Consider the following 20,412-nt stretch of genomic DNA (forward strand, 5'->3'; position numbering starts at 1 on the left):
GCGAGGAAATGCGGGATATGGTTCCCTAGGATACGAGGTTCTCTCTCTGCTGGGCACCGAGCTGAGACGAGGCTTTTCTTGATGATGTCATTGACCTCTTGTTTCTTGCATGCCAGCCCTTTGTGTTTCTGCAATGCAACCCATGCAGTCCGTATTGGTCTGCTTCCACCCTGTTGCAAATACACTTGTATTCAGTGTGAATTGGGGCACCAAGGCGGAGGGCCACTGCTACACAAAGGGATTCTGGATCTAGACGCGTGCCCATTGCCGACATGGGTACTGCCAGGAGGAAGTCTCCTGCATGGGGGGCATACAGTGCTCTGAGGCGGGCTTTCTCCTTGTCTGATGTTGCGGCTCTGAGCATGGCATCAGCTATTTTTTCTACTAGTGGGTGGTCCCAGCTGGACTGCTTGTGTTTTTTTGTTGGTTCTATGATGGGTGCTGGGACTGCAAGAACATCCCACTGATTTGAACATTCAGTAAAAGCAGGATCGTGTATTTCGTGAATCACTCACGAATTCAGTTAGATATCTCTTACGAGATCGTGCGATGCGTGAGAGGGGGAAAGGAAGGCTGGTAGAGCAATCTGGGAGGCTGTGCGGACACCAAGGCCGCCGAGTCTAAAAGGGAGGGTTGCTTGCTCCCACATTGAGTCGTCCAGTGGCAGGTTCAGGACTTTCATCAGCATGGACCTCAGAAGGGTGTCATACAGAATTAATTTAGGGCTGTTGTAGGATGGAGAACACCTCAGAAAGTAAGTCAACTTAGGGAGAGATAGGCATCTTGTGAGGAGGAAGAGAGCATCATGGGCATTGATCTTGTCAATCCTGTCCAGCATTCTCCTTAGATCAGTGATTTTTGCATTCAGAACCTCTTTAATTGCTTGCGGCCAATGGGGGCACCCAGGAGGGTGCAGTCACGTGGATCGACAACGAGAATATTTGGAAGAACATTTTTTATTTGGCCAGTGATGTCTGGGTTGCGTGAGACTAATTCGCATTTGGATGCATTGAGAATGAGCTGCTCCTTGCTCCTGGAATTTCCTTATAACCTCCAGAATGATATCCGGGGTTTCGGCGAGAGTGCCAGCATCCAGGTACCAGATGTTTAGCTCGCTTGTCAGACTATCAGTGACCTCTATGATAGCTAAGCAGAAAAGGAAGGGAGCCAAAGGATCACCTTGTTGGACTCCTTCACAGGAGTCTATTTCATGCTCCCCCCCAAAAAAGCTTAGAGTCCCCACTGTAGCACGATCGGATGAATGGGTAGAGGGGACGGAAATGGTTGTGTACAGCCCTGAGCATCAGCCCTGATTGTGTACAGCATCTCTTCTGACTTGATTGAAGGCATTTTTAAAGTCAAGCTTTACTAGTGCCTTCTCGGCCGGAAGATCAGCAATGTAAGCCCGTGCTGCATGTGCTGCAGCTTCACAACCTAGGGAAATCCCAAACCCGAGCTGATTAGGTTTCAGCAAGGTAGCCACTTCCTGACTGATAGATCTCACTGCAGCCTTAGGTTAGCTACGAGGCGTCGGAGGGTGTTGCCAACGGCAATGGGCCTGATTCCCCTATCCTTCTTCTTTAGAGCACAGAGTGCTGCTCTATAAAAGAGAGGCCTGATATCCTCGGGGATGCCGCCAGCCGAACACATGTTGGAGAATCTGGTAAGCTCCACCAGAAGGTCCTTTGCGGCATCTCCAAGCACCGGGTTCAGCATTTGTTTGATGTGCTGAGGTCTTAGGCCTGTAAAGCCCCCTGCTGAGCCTGTTGGGAAAGACATGGCTGCTTTGTACACCTCAGATTCTCGAACAGTCAAGGGTTCTATGCCAGTATTGTTTTCCTGGTGATCACTGCTGCTGTCGGGGGCTCTGGGTGGGTGTTTGTCATGTAGAGTCTGTGCTGTCGTGGCGTTCCTGAGGGCAATAGTGTCATCGCTGGTCATGATTCTGATGGCACCTGTGGTATTGCCCACTTCTATTTTCCTGGTGATCTATGCTGTCATTTTATGGTTCTCAGGTGAGCTATTGTTGGTCATCCTGCGGCTGGTGTTCTTGGCACGAGGGGAGAGGCGGGCCAGGTTGTCTGCTCTGGGGAATTCATTAAGAGCCCCGATTACTGAGGATGCTAATGACTTGTCTCTCCTCGGCAGTAATGCTAGGCATGCATTCCCCAAAAAGTAGGAGATTGTGCCATGCTCCAATGGTACCAGGGTCATTGTTGACTTTAGTCAGCAGACTGGTGAGTTTGGTAGCTGCTTTGTGACGGGCTGCCTTGGGGATGGGGGGCAAAGGTCCTGGTGGACGTCGCTTTGACCACTTCAAGCAGATTGTCTGCTGAAATAAAGTTGAGGGAGGTATTGTTCCTCGCTCCTGCAGCAAGTTTTTCATTGTCACCGCCCCGGGGCGGGCACCTAGATCCTAGACAACGACCTGACTTGACAAAATTGCGGCAGACTGTTCCATCAGCAACAAGACAAAACCGCCAAATGTATGTATATTATATATATACATATATATATATATATATATATATATATATATATATATATATATATATATATATATATTTTTTTTTTTTTTTTTATAAAATTTTGTGAGCGTACCACCTCTGGTATATATATATATATATATATATATATATATATATATATATATATATATATATATATATATATATATATATATATATATATATATATATATATATATATATATATTATATGCGAACATGCCTGAATGGTCCCCAGGACTATATGCATTGCTCCTGGCAGTACGGGTTCGAGTCACTTCTGGGGTGTGAGTTTTCAGTTTCATATAGTCCTGGGGACCATTCAGGCTTGTTCGCATTTGTGTTCCTCACGTGTGCCCCAAACAATGAGGTGATTTGATAATATACTATGCCCAAGATTACCATCCGAGTGCCGGCAGGGGGGTGGTTCAAATAGCTTCGGCTATCACCTACTTTTGTCCGGTCGTGATGGTCGAGTGGATTAAGGTGTCCTGTACACACCAGTTGCGTTGCTCCTGGCAGTATGGGTTCGAGTCACTTCTGGGGTGTGAGTTTTCAGTTATATATATATATATATATATATATATATATATATATATATATATATATATATATATATATATATATATATATATATATATATATAAAACATTAGTGTGAGATTGTATAACCTCTACACCTGAGTACATTAAAAAAACATTAACATAATGTCGAATAATGGAAGTGACAGGATTGATTGGGCACAGGCCATCCAATAAGTCTGTCAATATTTACACATAACCGTATCACTTTTTGTTGTGATTATTCTTGCATCATGGCTGCCACACGCCTCTTCCAAGTGTTCTCCAAGACTGTTGTTTCAGCCGTGTCTTCTGTATAAAGAAATAACATTAAGGTGATCAGTAGGTTGACGGAGGTGTACTCACCTTGAGTCGTATGGCATCAATCTCCTGTGGCTCGCTGGCGCCCTTCTCATTTACGGCTGTGATAGTGATGAGGTAGTCCAGGCCTGGGGTCAACCCCCCCACCTGGAACCTGGGCACCGCCTCCTCCAGGGTGACCAACAGCTTGTGGGTGTTGGCGTCGAACACCCTGCCGACGAACCACTGTGGTAGGCCTCCGTCACTCCCTGGCGAGCACCGCACCTCCAGCGTTCCTCCTGTGTGATTTACCAGCTGGCACGCCTCCACCCGCTCCGGCGGTCCTGCAGCACAGTGAAGGCGTGAGGGGTGGGAGGGGAAGACAGTGGGCGGGCAGGGCTGTGGGCTTGAGGGTGGTGTCATGGGACAGTGTGAGCGTGTGGGGTGGGTGGGGAAGACAGTGGGTGGGCAGGGCTGTGGTCTTGAGGGTGGTGTCATGGGACAGTGTGAGCGTGTGGGATGGGTGGGGAAGACAGTGGGCGGGCAGGGCTGTGGGCTTGAGGGTGGTGTTATAGGACAGTGTGGGCGTGAGTGGGGAAGACAGTGGGTGGGAAGGACCCTAACCTTAAAGTAAATGCAAAAACAGTTTACTAATGAAAAGTGGACTTGCGTATATTTTATTTAAAAAACAGCATTGAATGTAATGAAATGCTATTTGCTGGGTGAGACCCAGAGGCTCCCCGGAGCTATCCGGGCTGATATGAATGTATTAGACCCCTGGTATTAGTCAAAGCGAATGGAGTTTTTATGGCGTTTCATTACATTCAACGCTGGTTTTCTGGAGGAAGCCCATTCGGCCCCCCACCAAAGCTTCTTAACCAAATAAAAAACAAGAGGGACTTACCCCAGGAGGTGGTCATCACTCGTTCCTCAACTCGAAGTTGAGGCAACTGGCTGCAACCGCCGACCTAATGCGACACAACCGACCTCGAGCCCTGGCGCAATCCTTCCAGGAAGAGCCCCCATGGCCCCCCACCCCCACCCCAGAGAACCAACAAGTACGACAAGGGACGACAACTAGAAGCTGCTGCTTGCAGATACGACACCACTGCAGACTCCGCAAACAGCATAGGACAAAAAGGCGAAAAAAACCTAAGAGCCAGGTCCCAAGCAGATTCCAAAGACTGAGCGAGCACTGCCTGATGGCACGTGAGACAAGAAGAAGAGGACAAAGACTCTGCTTCCTGCATGATCGATGCAAACAGCTTCTACAGGGCAGCCAACTCCCGCACCGCCGAGACAAGCGCATCTGCCCTTGGATCGACACCCATCACCTCCACATCATCCTCAAGCCATTTCGAAGTAAGTAAGTAATTATCAAAAGAAGGCACCAAACCGGGAAGGCTATGTATCAAATGTGCAGAATAATCAGGGGGCGCTTAATATCACCAAAGATGCCAATACGAGAACAAAAACACATAAGGCGAACGATATCAAAAGTATCCGAGTCACCAAGAATTCTATCGAGGGACAGGTGACCACAAGGGGCGGTCGGAAAGCCAGACACACGCTTGTCCTGGAAGTCAAGACATTCAAGAACGATATGCACAACCGTAAGAGGGACAATGCAATTAGGACAATAAGGAGCAGGGCGGCACTCCATCAAGTGACCATAAGTTAAGCGAGTAGGGCCAATATGCAACCTGGCCAGAGCCGTTTCCCATCGTCGGTTATGGTGGTAGGAGGACGGCCACGAGGAAACACGACATTTAAGAGTACATAGTTTGTTACCAGTAACAGATGACCAACAAGCCTGCCAATAGGTAAGGATGGAGGAATGGATAACCATGTAAAAGTCGGAATAAGGAATACCTTTACGAGAGATGGGACAAGAGCAGACAGCTTCCCTGGCGGCAGCATCCGCACGCTCATTTTAAGAGACACCAATATGGCTGGGAACCCAACAAAATTCAACCAACTTAAATTTACTGTGAACAAGAAAAAGCCAATGATGGATCTCGACAACCACTGGATGAACCGGATTAAAGGATCCGAGAGTCATGAGGGCACTACGAGAGTCAACAACAACTACAAAGGAAGATTGACAACGAGAAAGCAGGAGACGAAGAGCATAGAGAATAGTATAAAGCTCTGCTGTGAAGATGCTAGTCTCTGGAGGTAAGCGACACATATAAGTGCGGTCAGGAAAAACAAGAGTAGCCAACACCGTCCGCAGACTTAGACCCATCAGTGAAGACGGAAACGGAGTGGGAGAAGAAAAGTGCTCAAGGAAAAGGTGTTTTAGAACCATAGGAGGGGTAAAAGCTTTAGTGATACAGGTCAAGGATGTACAAAACTGCGGAAGGGGGAACTCTCCATGGGGGCAAAGAGGGAACAACATGAGGAGAAATATTAAAAATATGAACGGAAAGAGAATCCTGTAAGCGAGATAACTGAACAGAAAGAGGGAGGTGGTGAAGAGGAACAGGAACCGCAGGAGGGGTAAACGTTTAAGCACGACACAGGCGAGAGGAAGGATGTTGCAAGGACCGTGCAAGATAGCAAAGACAGAAGCAATCACGGCTGTCCTGGAGAGTTAGGAAGCCAGTGTCAACATACAAGCTGAGGACGGGAGTCGAACGAAAGGCACTAGAACTGAGGTGCAACCCAATATGGTGCAAAGCATCAAGACTGCGAAGAGTAGAAGGAGAAGCAGACGAGTAAGCAGGGCAACCATAATCGAGCTTAGACAGGACGAGAGAGGAATGTAAAGCGAGGAGAGTGCGCCTATTTGCTCCCCAAGAAGTATGGGACAATTCCCGAAGGACGGTAAGGGCCTTAGAGCACTCAACACGGAGGTAAGAGATATGGGGAGACCAAGACAAATGAGTGTCAAAGAATAACGCCCAAACCTTCGCGGAATCTTTGTACTCAAGGGGACGACCAGAAAGTGACAAAAGAGACGAAGAACGACCCGTTTCCGAGTAAAAGTCATGGCACAAGTCTTAGTAGTGGTGGCCCAAGACGACACGGCATCAATCGCAAGTTGAAGCTGGGGTTGAAGGAGAGGTGAATCATCACCCTGACAGCAAAGGGTAAGATCATCGACATAAAGAGTGGAGAAGACGCCAGAAGGAAGAGAGGAAAGAAGACCATTGAGGGCAACCAGAAAAAGAGTAGTGCTCAGAACACTACCCTGGGGCATATACACCTTCGTATTGCTGAAAAGAGGCAGAGAGAGCAGTACCAAGCCTCACCCAAAAGGAACGACGAGAGAGGAAGCTGCGAAAAAAGAGAGTGAGACAACCACGAAGGCCAAAAGAATGAAGCTGGGATGGAATATGATATCGCCAAGTGGTGTCATAAGCCTTTTCCAGGTAAAAAAAAAGGACGGCAACAACGGAGGTCTTCGCAGCAAAAGCAGTACGAATATAGACCTCCAAGTTCACCAGGACATCTGTCGTGCTGCGGCACTTGCGGAAACCAAATTGAGAAGGGGAGAGGTGATGGTGTTCCAGGAACCACATCAGACGGACGTTAACCATACGTTCAAAGAGTTTGCAGACACAACTTGTGAGGGCAATAGAGTGAAAGTCCTTAAGGGATGTTCCCAGAGACCCTGGTTTGCAAACAAGGAGGACAACGTCAACGCGCCAGTCCTCAGGGACTGACGACAACTCCCAGATCCGATTATACAGACTCAGTAAATACTGAGACGTGCATGGAGGGAGATGGCACAGCATCTCATAATAAATGCCATCGGAGTCCGCTGCCGTAGAACCACAGAGGGCCAGGGCAACACGAAGCTCAGAGAAAGAGAAGGGATCATTATAGGGAAGCCGAAGACGAGTGCAGATATCTAAAGGACGAGATTCAAGGACAGGTTTACGAAGAAGGAAAGATTGGGGAAGATGAAGACCAGAGCTAACAGAAGTAAAGTGGGAACCCAGTTCGGTAGCGACCTGCAACGGGTCCGCCACAAGAGTACCACGGAGGTGAAGGACCGGCGAAACATCAGGACAAACTTACCCGCTTTCTTGCGGATACGTTTCCAGATCTGTGGTAGAGGAGTTTCGGACATAGTGGTGGAGACATAAGATGCCCAACATTCACGTTTAGCTGTAGGGATGGCCCTACGGGCCACTGCACTCGCCTTCCGAAAGAAAAGAAAAGAATCGGTCGTCTGCCGATGGCGGTGTCTCTTCCAGGCTGCATGCTTACAGCAGACAGCCCAAGCACAGTCCGCATTGCACCAGGGAACGCACTTCTGTGGACCCCGAGAGGAAGAGTGAGGAATAGAGTGGAGGGCAGCGTCGAAGACAGTCTCATGAAAAAGGAGGAGAGAGCGACGTGGAGGCAGAAGGGAGAGGTCAGAGAGAGCAGCACTGAGGGTAAATAGGTTCCAATCTGCCTTAGCAAACTGCCACCTAGGGAAGGAGAGGGGAGGATGAAAAGAGAAAAAGGTAACAAGGATGGGGAAATGGTCACTGCCATGGAGGTCATCAAGAACCTGACACGTGAAATCTAAGTAAAGAGAAGACGAGCAAAGAGAAAGGTCAAGACAGGAAAGGGTGCGAGTCCGAGAGTCCAAATGCGTGGGCTCACCAGAATTCAGAAGAGACAGGGAAGAAGAGAGGATAAACGGCTCAAGAAGGCGACCTTGGGTGTTCGTCAGAACATCACCCCAAAGGGAATGACGACAATTGAAATCACCCAGCAGGAGCACAGGCTCCAGCAAGGAGTCCAGTAGGTGTTTCAGATCAGGAAGAGAAAGCAGGACACTCGGGGGGAGATAAATGGAACAAACGGTGTACCATTTCCTCACAAAGATACGAGCAGCAGAACAATGGAGAGGTGAAGGAAAAAGCAAGGGGACAAAGGGAACATTAGAACGAATCAAGAGAGCAGAGTTAGGAGCCCCAGACACAGCTGGGTGGGGGGGTGGGGGGGGAGAGAGAGAGAGAAAGGAATAGCCACAAAAACGACCAGGACGAGCACCAAACATCGGCTCCTGGAGACAGACACAAAGGGGCAAAAACTGCGAAATCAAAAGTTGGAGTTCAATGAAATTGGCGTAATAACCCCGAACGTTCCATTGATTAATAGACATCGACGAGAAGAGAAAGGACAACAACAGAGAACAAGGAAGAGACAAAGGCGAAAGAAGAACATAACACGTTAAAGAAGATCAGGGTTGGGATCAGGGTTAGCGAAGTCAGGGTTAAAGGGCATGGGTAAACTGAGCAAAGACGGAGGGAAGGAAGCGGGAGAACTGACCAGAGGTGGACGGGCGGGGTTCAGAGGAGGAGGAAGAGGAGACAACCGAGAGGAGCAGTCAAGGACAGCAGCAGGAAGAAGAGTAGAAAGAGGGAAGTGCACCTCAACAAGGGCAGCAACCAAGAGGGAAGCGAGGGCTAAAGACACCTCCATAGTAGGAACAGGGGGCACAGCCACCGAAATGGGAGGGGAAGAAGCGAGAGAGGCAGAAGCAGGGGCCGAGGAAGACAGCGAAGCCTTCTTACCCGCCGGGGAGGAGGAAGGAGAGGAGCCAGGCTCATGCTTCTGACTTAAAGAGACAGGTGTCCCAGCAACTACGTACTGGGCAACAGATTCCGGCGTCTCAACAGGAGAAGCTGAACGAGAGCACACTCGACAGCCGTTGGGAGAGTGATGGACATTAGCCCGCACTGACAGGCAGCGGGGAGAGCGAACCTGGTGCCTCGCCTCAGAAAACGATAAACGCTCCCAGTGCTTCAAGTTAAGGACGGCTGCCTCAAGCTTGTAGTGAATACACGCACGGGAGAAGGTAAGGTGGGCCTCACCACAATTGAGGCAGCGAGCCTGGGAAGAAGTGCACTCTGACTTATAGTGACCTTCGCCCCCACACAAAAGACAGAGAGAGACAGTTCCAGTGCAGCGGGGGGCACCATGCCCAAACCTCCAGCAGTTATTACAGAGCCGAGGAGAGGAAATGTACTCCTGGACGGAGCACCTGGCACCAGCAAGAATAACAGAGGGCGGAAGGGTCCTACCATCAAAAGTAACCTTCACAACCCGAAGGGGCTGACGGCGGCGACCCTGAGGGGGACGAGTAAACGTGTCGACCTGGAGGACAGAATGGCCCTGGGCATCAAGGATATGCTGAATATCACCGTGGCAATCCTGTAGATTCCGAACACCAGTTGCAACATGGGGCGGGAGGAGAATAGTCCCAACACTGGCATTCAACCGAGCGTTCTTGGAGACCCGAACAGGGGTCTCGCCAAGGCAGGACAATTCAGCCAAGCGGGAGGCCACATCCTGAGAAGGAGCAGCAATGACACGGGTACCGGGACGGGTGGGGTTGAAGGTGATAGAGGCATCTACGTAATCAACAAGGTGCCTAGGAAGGGAGAAATCGTCAGGAGGCGCAGAATCAAGAGGGAGGAGATCAAAGTATTTGGCCCACGAAGCGGGACCAAACAAGGCTTGATAAGCATCAGAACGAGAAGGAATCGAGCGAGTGCGGCCGTGTCAAGGACGGCGTTGAGAACTCCCAGAGAGAGAGGGGTTAAAAGGCGCAGTAGTTACAACAAGAGACTGAGCCATGCCAGGGGACGAGGTGGTCACCACTAGCGGCTTGGGGCTCGACCCAACCACAGAGGAGGGAGGGGAGCTGAGGGTAGTAGTCAGGAGGCTCAAAGAAGGAGCAAGGTCGGGGCCCAATGCAGCGGGGGCTACAGAGCCCAGTCTTCCAATACAGTCCGACTCGAGGGCTTGATCGCCCACCCCACGAGCCTGAGAGGGTACAAGAGGAACATTCATCAACATAGATACTAAAAAAACACTTTCATCCACGAATGTGCCCCCCACACTCACCATGGAGCCACAATTAGAGGCAGGACACCCAACAAGAAGCTATCACCGATAAAGTCGGGGCCCCCTAGGGGTGCGTCGTGAGTAAAATGTTGACAACATTTTAACACAGATACCTGATGCCAGATGTTTGCAGCAGCTAAAGGAGGCATTTGAGTTGAATTCTGTGTTGAGTTTCACGTACGAGATGGAGAATAATGGGAAGCTGCCTTTTCTGGATGTAACAGTAACGGAAAGGAGCGGAAGCTTCCATAGTGACGTCTACACTAAGGAAACCAACATAGGAATGTGCCTCAATGCCAATAGTGACTGCCCAGACAGATACAAGAGGAGTGTTGTCTATGCTTACGTCGACCATGCTCTCAGCCATAGCCAAATTAACTTCCAATTAATATTCCTACCAACCTTTGGAGAACGATAAGGTGTTGCCCGAGCATATAAGTAGCAAAGTAGCGAGTAATAACCTTAAGGGCTATTCATGACGGAGCCACCTCTTGGGTGGCTTAATCTTTATCAATCGAGTAATAACCAGTCTGCTTTCAAGTGTGGTTTAGAACGGACACTTGCGAGATACTGTACAGACTCTCAGTGCCCTCAACTCGCAATCACACCATTGCTCGCCAAGTGTCACTTGCAAATTTCTGAATACTTTATTTGTCCATATATATTATATATTTTATATATATGATATATATATGTATATATATATATATATATATATATATATATATATATATATATATATATATATATATATATATATATATATATATATATATAATATATATAATATATATGGACAAATGTAGTATACAGAAATTTGCAAGTGACACGTGCAAGTGAGGCTCTTAGCTGCCGCTTTGAGCTCAGGAGACAGTATGGTGCTTCTGTAGTTGCCTCGATTCTTTCCTCCTTCCGCAATAAGTTCTGCTTGTAAGGTATCTTTGGTAGTGACCTTCTTTTGTGTCTCGAGGTCGAATATGTCCCCCGGAAGGAGGAAAGAATCGAGGCAACTACAGAAGCACCATACTGTCCCCCGAGCTCAAAGCGGCAGCTAAGAGCCTTCGTGAGAACAAGGAGATAGTTGTCAGGAGAGGTGACAAGTCGCCAATATACGTCATTCTTAAAAAAGACGAATATCTAGCGAAAATGAACCTCATACTCTCTGACCAAACTAAATTCCAAAGGGTAACGAAGGACACTACAGCCGAATTGAAAGCAAAGGTCAACAAACTGATCGAAACTGTGAATGCCAAGAAATCCGGACTCCACCTGCCAAAGGTTATTGGGGAATATAAACCTGGATATGCATATGGAAATGTCAAGACACACAAGCCTGGAAACCCACTTCGGCCAATCATTAGCCAGATACCCACACCCACGTATAGACTGGCGAAGCGACTCAACGGCCTGCTGACTCCTTATGTCCCTTGCGCCTTCAGCCTGAAGTCTCCAAAGGAATTTGTTGACTTACTGCGGGGCACACGGGCCACAGGGATAAGAGCCTCGTTGGACGTAGAATCCCTGTTTACCAACGTACCTGTGAACGAGACAATCGGAATGATAGCCGACAGAGTGTATCGTGATCAGGCCTGCACTCCTCTTGACATACCAGAAAACATTCTGAGGAAACTACTCCAAGCTTGTACTAAAGAGGCACCCTTCTTGAGCCCAGATGGGCACATGTATAAGCAAGTAGATGGGGTCGCCATGGGTTCCCCCCTAGGTGTCCTGTTTGCAAACTTCTACATGGGTACCATCAAGCAAAAAGTCTTTGTCGAAATGAACTTGAAACCGGCTATATACTGCAGGTATGTTGACGACATTTTTACACAGGTACCTGATGTCAGACATCTGCAGGAGCTGAAGGAGGCATTTGAGCAGAGTTCCGTGCTGCGTTTCACTTACGAGATGGAAAAGGATGGGAAGCTGCCCTTTCTAGATGTAACAGTCATGGAAAAGAGCGGAGGTTTCCACACTGCAGTCTACACTAAGGAAACGAACATAGGAATGTGCCTAAATGCCAACAGCGACTGCCCACACAGGTACAAGAGGAGTGTTGTTAACGCTTATGTCGACCGTGCTCTCAGCCACAGCTCAGAATGGAAGCAAGTCGACGAAGAACTCTGTAGGGTAAGGCAGGTCCTAGTCAACAACGGCTTCTCCAATGGTTTCGTCGAAGACATCATAAGAAGGAAAGTGAAACGCCATGCAACCTCTGAAGAGACAACCAACACAACACCTATACCCCCTATTAGACTATTTTACAGGAACTTCTTTTCAACAGCTCATAAAATGGAGGAAAGGGTCCTGAAAGATATTGTTAATAGAAACGTTATCCCTACAGACAAAAATCAGAGGATACAACTGACGATTTACTATAAAACCAGAAAAACGGCCAGCCTACTCATGAGAAACTCTCCAGGCACAAAGCAGAACGCTTTAAAAGAGACCAACGTCGTCTATGCCTTCAAATGCCCTCTTGGGGACTGTAAGCTCCAAAAAACCCAGTATATAGGCAAGACAACAACATCTCTTTCTAGGCGTTTAACGATGCATAAGCAACAGGGCTCCATTAAGGAACATATAATCTTTTCCCACAACCAACCCATCGCCAGAGAAATCCTAGTAAACAACACAGAAATCATCGATAGATACAGCGATAGCAGGCGGCTTGACGTCTGCGAGGCTTTACACATCAAGAAGTCAACACCAGCAATCAACAGCCAATTATTGTACAACTATATTCTACCCACCTCAAGACTCCGCTCCAATATAGAAGCATCAAGAAATATGGACCAATAGGCTTTCTACAAATCACTTCCATTCAATACCCATTGTTTCGTGTTCTGTCTTGTGTTTAGGAATTAAATACCCTATTAATACCACCTCACTCAAATGTAGATATAAACAAATCGAAGATGTGTAAGTTCTATTCAGTTGTGTATGTGTAAGCTAAAGTCTTTGAAAATGTAATAAGTTTTACGAAACGCGCTCAAGTGTCGCGTCAGACTAGAAATAAAAATGAATTTTGGAGAATTGATTTTTGAATTACCACCAACAGTGAAAAGAAATGTACGAAAGATCGAGAAAATTCGTGTTAGAATTATTAATCTTACTTTTTCGTTCATATTTAATAATATATGTCTACAGGAAAGACTGCTACCAAAATATACTATATATATATATATATATATATATATATATATATATAGTTGCATATGTCCTGGGGACCATTCAGGCTTGTTCGCATATATATATATATATATATATATATATATATATATATATATATATATATATATATATATATATATATATATATATATATATATATTTATATATATATATATTATATATTTATATATATATATATATATATATATATATATATATATATATATATATATATATATATATATATATATATATATATATATATATATATATATATATATATATATATAATCTCTTAGTGTCTGTTTATTGTCATCATACTTATCGTAACAATATAACCGTTATAACACCAACTCGACCTCAGGCTAAGCTCACCCAAGCTGCGCGCGACCCCAAGAGGGAGGCTGGACACCTGGTCACCAGTAAGAGGGAGGCTGGACACCTGGTCACCAGTAAGAGGGAGGCTGGACACCTGGTCACCAGTAAGAGGGAGGCTGGACACTTGGTCACCAGTAAGAGGGAGGCTGGACACTTGGTCACCAGTAAGAGGGAGGCTGGACACCTGGTCACCAGTAAGAGGGAGGCTGGACACCTGGTCACCAGTAAGAGGGAGGCTGGACACCTGGTCACCAGTAAGAGGGAGGCTGGACACCTGGTCACCAGTAAGAGGGAGGCTGGACACCTGGTCACCAGTAAGAGGGAGGCTGGACACCTGGTCACCAGTAAGAGGGAGGCTGGACACCTGGTCACCAGTAAGAGGGAGGCTGGACACCTGGTCACCAGTAAGAGGGAGGCTGGACACCTGGTCACCAGTAAGAGGGAGGCTGGACACTTGGTCACCAGTAAGAGGGAGGCTGGACACTTGGTCACCAGTAAGAGGGAGGCTGGACAACTGGTCACCAGTAAGAGGGAGGCTGGACACTTGGTCACCGGTAAGAGGGAGGCTGGACACCTGGTCACCAGTAAGAGGGAGGCTGGACACTTGGTCACCAGTAAGAGGGAGGCTGGACACTTGGTCACCAGTAAGAGGGAGGCTGGTCACTTGGTCACCAGTAAGAGGGAGGCTGGACACCTGGTCACCAGTAAGAGGGAGGCTGGTCACCAGTAAGAGGGAGACTGGACACCTGGTCACCAGAAAGAGGGAGGCTGGACACCTTTTCACCAGTAAGAGGGAGACTGGACACCTGGTCACCAGAAAGAGGGAGGCTGGACACCTGGTCACCAGTAAGAGGGAGACTGGACACCTGGTCACCAGTAAGAGGGAGGCTGGACACCTGGTCACCAGTAAGAGGGAGGCTGGACACCTGGTCACCAGTAAGAGGGAGACTGGACACCTGGTCACCAGTAAGAGGGAGGCTGGACACCTGGTCACCAGTAAGAGGGAGGCTGGACACCTGGTCACCAGAAAGAGGGAGGCTGGACACCTGGTCACCAGTAAGAGGGAGACTGGACACCTGGTCACCAGTAAGAGGGAGGCTGGAGACCTGGTCACCAGTAAGAGGGAGGCTGGACACCTGGTCACCAGTAAGAGGGAGACTGGACACCTGGTCACCAGAAAGAGGGAGGCTGGACACCTGGTCACCAGTAAGAGGGAGACTGGACACCTGGTCACCAGTAAGAGGGAGGCTGGACACCTGGTCACCAGTAAGAGGGAGGCTGGATACCTGGTCACCAGTAAGAGGGAGGCTGGACACTTGGTCACCAGTAAGAGGGAGGCTGGACACCTGGTCACCAGTAAGAGGGAGACTGGACACCTGGTCACCAGATCCGCCGCCCTCGGCCATTAAACTTTTCATCCAATAATCTGTATGATGCTCAATTATGAATAACACTGTACGCGACGCGTCAATAAAGGCCCGTGTTTACACGTGTCAATAGTTAATTACGGGGTGCGGGCCCCCATTGTCTCAGCGTCAGCTGCTGGTGATATTATTGTACCCTCGAGTGGGTGTTATGGGGCAGTGTGGTGGGTGTTATGGGGTAGAGTGGTGGGTGTTATGGGGCAGTGTGGTGGGTGTTATGGGGCAGTGAGGTGGGTGTTATTGGGCAGTGTTATGGATGTTATGGGACGGTGTAGTGGGTGTTATGGTGCAGTGTGGTGAGTGTTTTGAGGCAGTGTAGTGTGCTTTATGAGGCAGTGTAGTGGGTTTTAAGGGACAGTGTGGTGAGTGTTATGGGCTACTGTAGTGGGTGTTATGGGGCAGTGTAGTGGGTGTTATGGGGCAGTATTGAGAGTGTTTTGAGGCAGTGTTGTGGGTGTTATGGGGCAGTGTGGTTGGTGTTATAGGGCAGTGTGGTGGGTGTTATGGGTCCGAGTGGAGGGTGTTATGGGGCAGTGTCGTGAGTGTTTTGAGGCAGTATAGTGGGTTTTATAGGGCAGTGAAGTGGGTGTTATGGGACAGTGAGATGGGTATTATAGGGCAGTGAGGTGGGTGTTATTTGACAGTGTGCTTGGTGTTATGAAGCAGTGTAATGGGTGTTATGGGGTAGTGTGCTGGGTGTTATGAGGCAGAAGAGTGGGTGTTATGTGGTAGTGCAGTGGGTGCTATGGAGCAGTGTAGTGGGTGTTATGGGGCAGTGTGGTGGGTGTTATGGGGCAGTGTGGTGGGTGTTATGGGTCAGTGTGGTGGGTGTGGGAGTTTTGGGGCAGTGTTTTTTTTTCTACCACAGACGTGGCCAGACATTTACAATGTTAACTAGCATATATACATTTTCTTCTGTCCTCTATGGACAGGGTTAGAGATGTTTAAACATATAGTTCAAGGGTTTATTGAACAGTGAACCACAGAAGGTGATTCAGTGCTTTTAATATGCTAAACTAACCTACATATGTAAATACATGGATACACAGAGTGTGGACAGTGTGGGCAGCGGGGCAGTGTGGTGGGTGTTATTGGGCAGTGTGGTGAGTGTTATGGGGCAGTGAGGTGGGTGTTATGGGGCAGTGTTGTAGGTGTTATGGGGCAGTGTTGTAGGTGTTATGGGGCAGTGAGGTGGGTGTTATTGGGCAGTGTTATGGATGATATGGGACGGTGTAGTGGGTGTTATGGTGCAGTGTGGTGAGTGTTTTGAGACAGTGTAGTGTGTTTTATGGGGCAGTGTAGTGGGTGGTATGGAACAGTTTAGAGAGTGTTATGGGCTAGTGTAGTGGGAGTTATGGGGCAGTGCAGTGGGTGTTATGGGGTAGTGTGGTGAGTGTTTTGAGGCAGTTTTGTGGGTGTTATGGGACAGTGTGGTGAGTGTTATGGGGCAGTGTGGTGAGTGTTATGGGACAGTGTGGTGAGTGTTATGGGACAGTGTGGTGAGTGTTATGGGACAGTGTGGTGAGTGTTATGGGGCAGTGTGGTGAGTGTTATGGGGCATTGTGGTGGGTGTTATGGGGCAGTGTGGTGGGTTTTATGAGGCAGTGTAGTGGGTGTTATGGGGCAGTGTGGTTGGAGTATGGGGCAGTGTTCTGGGTGTTATGGGGTAGTGTAGTGTTTGTTATGGGGCAGTGTAGTGAGTGTTATGGGGCAGTGTGATGGGTGTTATGGGACAGTGTTGTGTGTGACACTTGACAATGTGCTGGGTCTTATGGTAGTGTGCTGATTGTTATTGAGCAGTGTAGTGGGTGTTATGGGGGCAGTGTAGTGGGTGTTATGGGGGCAGTGTGGTGGGCGTTATGGGTCTGTGTGGTAAGTGCTTTAAGGCAGTGTAGTGTGTTTTATGGGGCAGTATAGTGGGTGTTAAGGGACAGTGTGATGAGTGTTATAAGCTAGTGAAGTGGGTGTTATGGGGCAGTGTAGTGGGTGTTATTGTGCAGCGTGGCGGGTTTTATGGGGCAGTGATGTTGGTGTTATGAGGCAATGTGGTGGGTGTTATGGGACAGTGCAGAGGGTGTTATAGGACAGTGGGGGTGGATGTAATGGGGCAGTGTAGTTCGTGTTATGGGACAGAGTGCTGTGTGTTATGAGACAGTGCAGTGGGTGTGATGGTGCAGTGTAGTGGGTGTTATGGGGCAGTGTGCTGGGTGTTATGGGACAGTGAGATGGGTGTTAGGGGGCAGTGCGCTGGGTGTTATTTGACAGTGTGTTGGGTGTAATGGGACAGTGTAGTAGGTGTTATGGGGAAGTGTCCTGGGTGTTATGAGGCAGTGCAGTGGGTGTTATGGGGTAGTGTGCTGGGTGTCATTGGGCAGTGTAGTAGATGTTATGGGGTAGTGTGCTGGGTGTTTTGAGGTAGAGGAGTGGGTATTATGAGGTAGTGCAGTGGGTGTTGTGGGGCAGTGTGGTGGGCGTTATGGGGCAGTGTAGTGGGAGTTATGGGGCAGTGTAGTGGGAGTTATGGGGCAGTGAGGTGAGTGTTTTTAGGCAGTGTAGTGTGTTTTATGGGGCTAGTGTATTGGGTGTTATGGGGCAGTATGGTGAGTGTTTTGAGGCTGTGTGGTGGGTGTTATGGGTCCGTGTGGAGGGTGTTCTGGGACAGTGTGATGGGTGTTATGGGGCATTGTGGTGGGTGTTATGGGACAGTGTGGTGGGTATGATTGAGGTTGTGTAGTGGGTGTTATGAGGCCTTGTGGTGAGTGTTATGAGACTGTGTAAAGGGTGTTGTGGTGCAGTGTGGCGGATTTTATGGGGCAGTTTGATGGGTGTTATGGGGCAGTGTGGTGGGTGTTATAGGGTAGTGTGATGGGTGTTATGGGATCAGTGTAGTGGGTGTTACGGGGCAATGTGGTGGGTGTTATAGGGCAGTGTGATGGGTGCTATGGATCAGTGTAGTGGGTGTTATGGGGCAGTGTGATGGGTGTTCTAGGGCATTGTGATGGGTGTTATGGGGATGTGTATTGGGTGTTATAAGGCAGTGTAGTGGGTGTTATTAAGCAGTGTAGTGGGTGTTATTGGGGGTGGTGTGGTGAGGTGGTTTTGGGCAGTGTAGTGAGTGTTACGAGGCAGTATTGTTGATGTTATGACTCAATGTTATGGGTTTTACTAGTCAGTGTTATGGGTGTTAAGTGTCAGTGTTATGGGTGCTAAGTGTCAGTGTTATGGGTGTTATGAGTCAGTATAGTGTGTGGGTTGAGAATTCCCAGTATCAGGCTCAGGCCTGGCACCAGCTTTAGGACTGGCACCAGCCTCAGCCCTGGCAGCAGGCTCAGTCCTCTACTAGGCTCAGCCCTGTACCAGGCTCAGCCTTAGCACCAGGCTCAGCCCTGGCACCAGGCTTAGCCTTGGCATCAGGCTCAGGCCTGGCACCAGCTTTAGGACTGGCACCAGCCTCAGCCCTGGCAGCAGGCTCAGTCCTCTACTAGGCTCAGCCCTGTACCAGGCTCAGCCTTAGCACCAGGCTCAGCCCTGGCACCAGGCTTAGCCTTGGCATCAGGCTCAGGCCTGGCACCAGCTTTAGGTATGGCACCAGCCTCAGCCCTGGCACCAGGCTCAGCCCTGGCACCAGGCTCACTCCTGTAACAGGGGGGGGGGGGTTCTGAATGATCTTTCCTGCCTTTTTCTCTCCCTCTACCCGTATTCTTACTTTTGTTCTCTACCAAGGGACCCCAAAACTTTCACTTGAGCTGACCCCACGCCACGTGGTCTCAAGACGATTTACCGACTTGAGACTCTACAACCCGTATGACGTGACGTAGACTTCCAGCAAAACCCTAGGGTCGCCTTTACGCTGCCACCACCAGACCTTGCAACACCGAGCAATGATCGAGGTCTGGATCGATCATGCTAATCAATAACTTTGGGGCTTGATCCCCACTAGTAACATATACCCTTGGATCTTAAGTGTGGAATTAATTAACAATCAACGGTAAGGATGAATTCCGATTTGGTGTTAGAATCAGCGCCCAATTCAACTCGGCCTCGTGGGGACCACGTGACAAGGACAAATTCACATAAATATAACACACACATGGAAAATAATGAAAATTCAAATTAATAACTAATTAATTTATTCAAAACTAAAACCAAATCTAAATAATGGTATTCCCTGACTTGAACACTCCCTGACTGGCAATGAGTTGACTATTCCCTAACTATAACCTCTGAGCCAACTTTTACCTTCTATAGACAACCAGCGGTGGACTGCTGGTCTGGAGGCCGAAGATGGAAGGCCACCTGCCCGAGTTGTTTCTCAAACCACACTGTTTCTCCTCTCTCTGATGCTCCTCTCCCCAGGAGCCCAGAGCAGAGTATTGTTCCGCATCGTTAAGTTTTACCAAGTTACTAGCAAGGCTTAAGTTATAACAATTAACCTCTGTTGTACTGAATGATCCAGATTGGTTGAATTATTTTAACTGAAGTTAAATTACACAAGCATCTTAAGGGAGAGCTATTCCCGATCCCAAAATGGCTATTTGACCTTTGAGAAATTACTGAATATGGAAACTCTGACCTGTGACCGCCAAGTCGCTGAGGTCACTTCCGCGCTACTGCCTAGTCCTGGCTGTGACGTCACTGATGGCGACTTAACTCAAGTCTCCTAATAATTAGAATACTCTTGATACTATAACCAGGAATATTATGCAATACAATTTGAATGCAAAATGAATAAAGGCTAATTTCTCTAAATAAGTGAATACTATAGAGTGGTTCATTATACGAAACTATGAACAAAGACGCCAGCCATTTTGTGACTCAGACTTGCTAATCCCCAGAGGAATGGGCGTTGTTGAGGTCAGTCCCTACACGACTTCTGGAACCTTCTGGATAATTCTTACAACAAACCTAGTTTGTTACAACCCCCCCCGCACAAGCACTTAGTAAACCTTGTTAATTTGTTAAAAAGAACGAGGTTTAGTATCCAAATCCACAATTCAACTTATGCCACAAACAAAAGCTAACCTAACTAAGAAAATTTGACAATTATTTGAGTGTCCAACATCATCATAATAAACATGCTCAAATTCATAAATTTCTCAGCTGTCAACTGACAGCAATCCTCCAACATCAGGAAACATACATCCTTCACTTACTGACATAGCTAAATAACATGTCCCTACTCTAACAGCAAAGACTAGCTATTAAAATCTC

General features: G+C 48.0%; 1 protein-coding gene across 1 annotated transcript in view; it reads right to left on the reverse strand.

Moving 5' to 3' along the window:
* LOC123755425 (synaptogenesis protein syg-2) overlaps window positions 1-20,412 on the reverse strand; it is a 773,573-nt gene that overhangs the window by 86,929 nt on the left and 666,232 nt on the right. Inside the window, exon 10 of the mRNA XM_069312426.1 lies at window positions 3,434-3,711. Coding sequence (XP_069168527.1) covers window positions 3,434-3,711 — 278 coding nt within the window. The remainder of the gene's footprint in view (window positions 1-3,433; window positions 3,712-20,412) is intronic.

The sequence above is a fragment of the Procambarus clarkii genome, chromosome 1 (assembly GCF_040958095.1).
Source record: "Procambarus clarkii isolate CNS0578487 chromosome 1, FALCON_Pclarkii_2.0, whole genome shotgun sequence".
Lineage (NCBI taxonomy): Eukaryota > Metazoa > Arthropoda > Malacostraca > Decapoda > Cambaridae > Procambarus > Procambarus clarkii.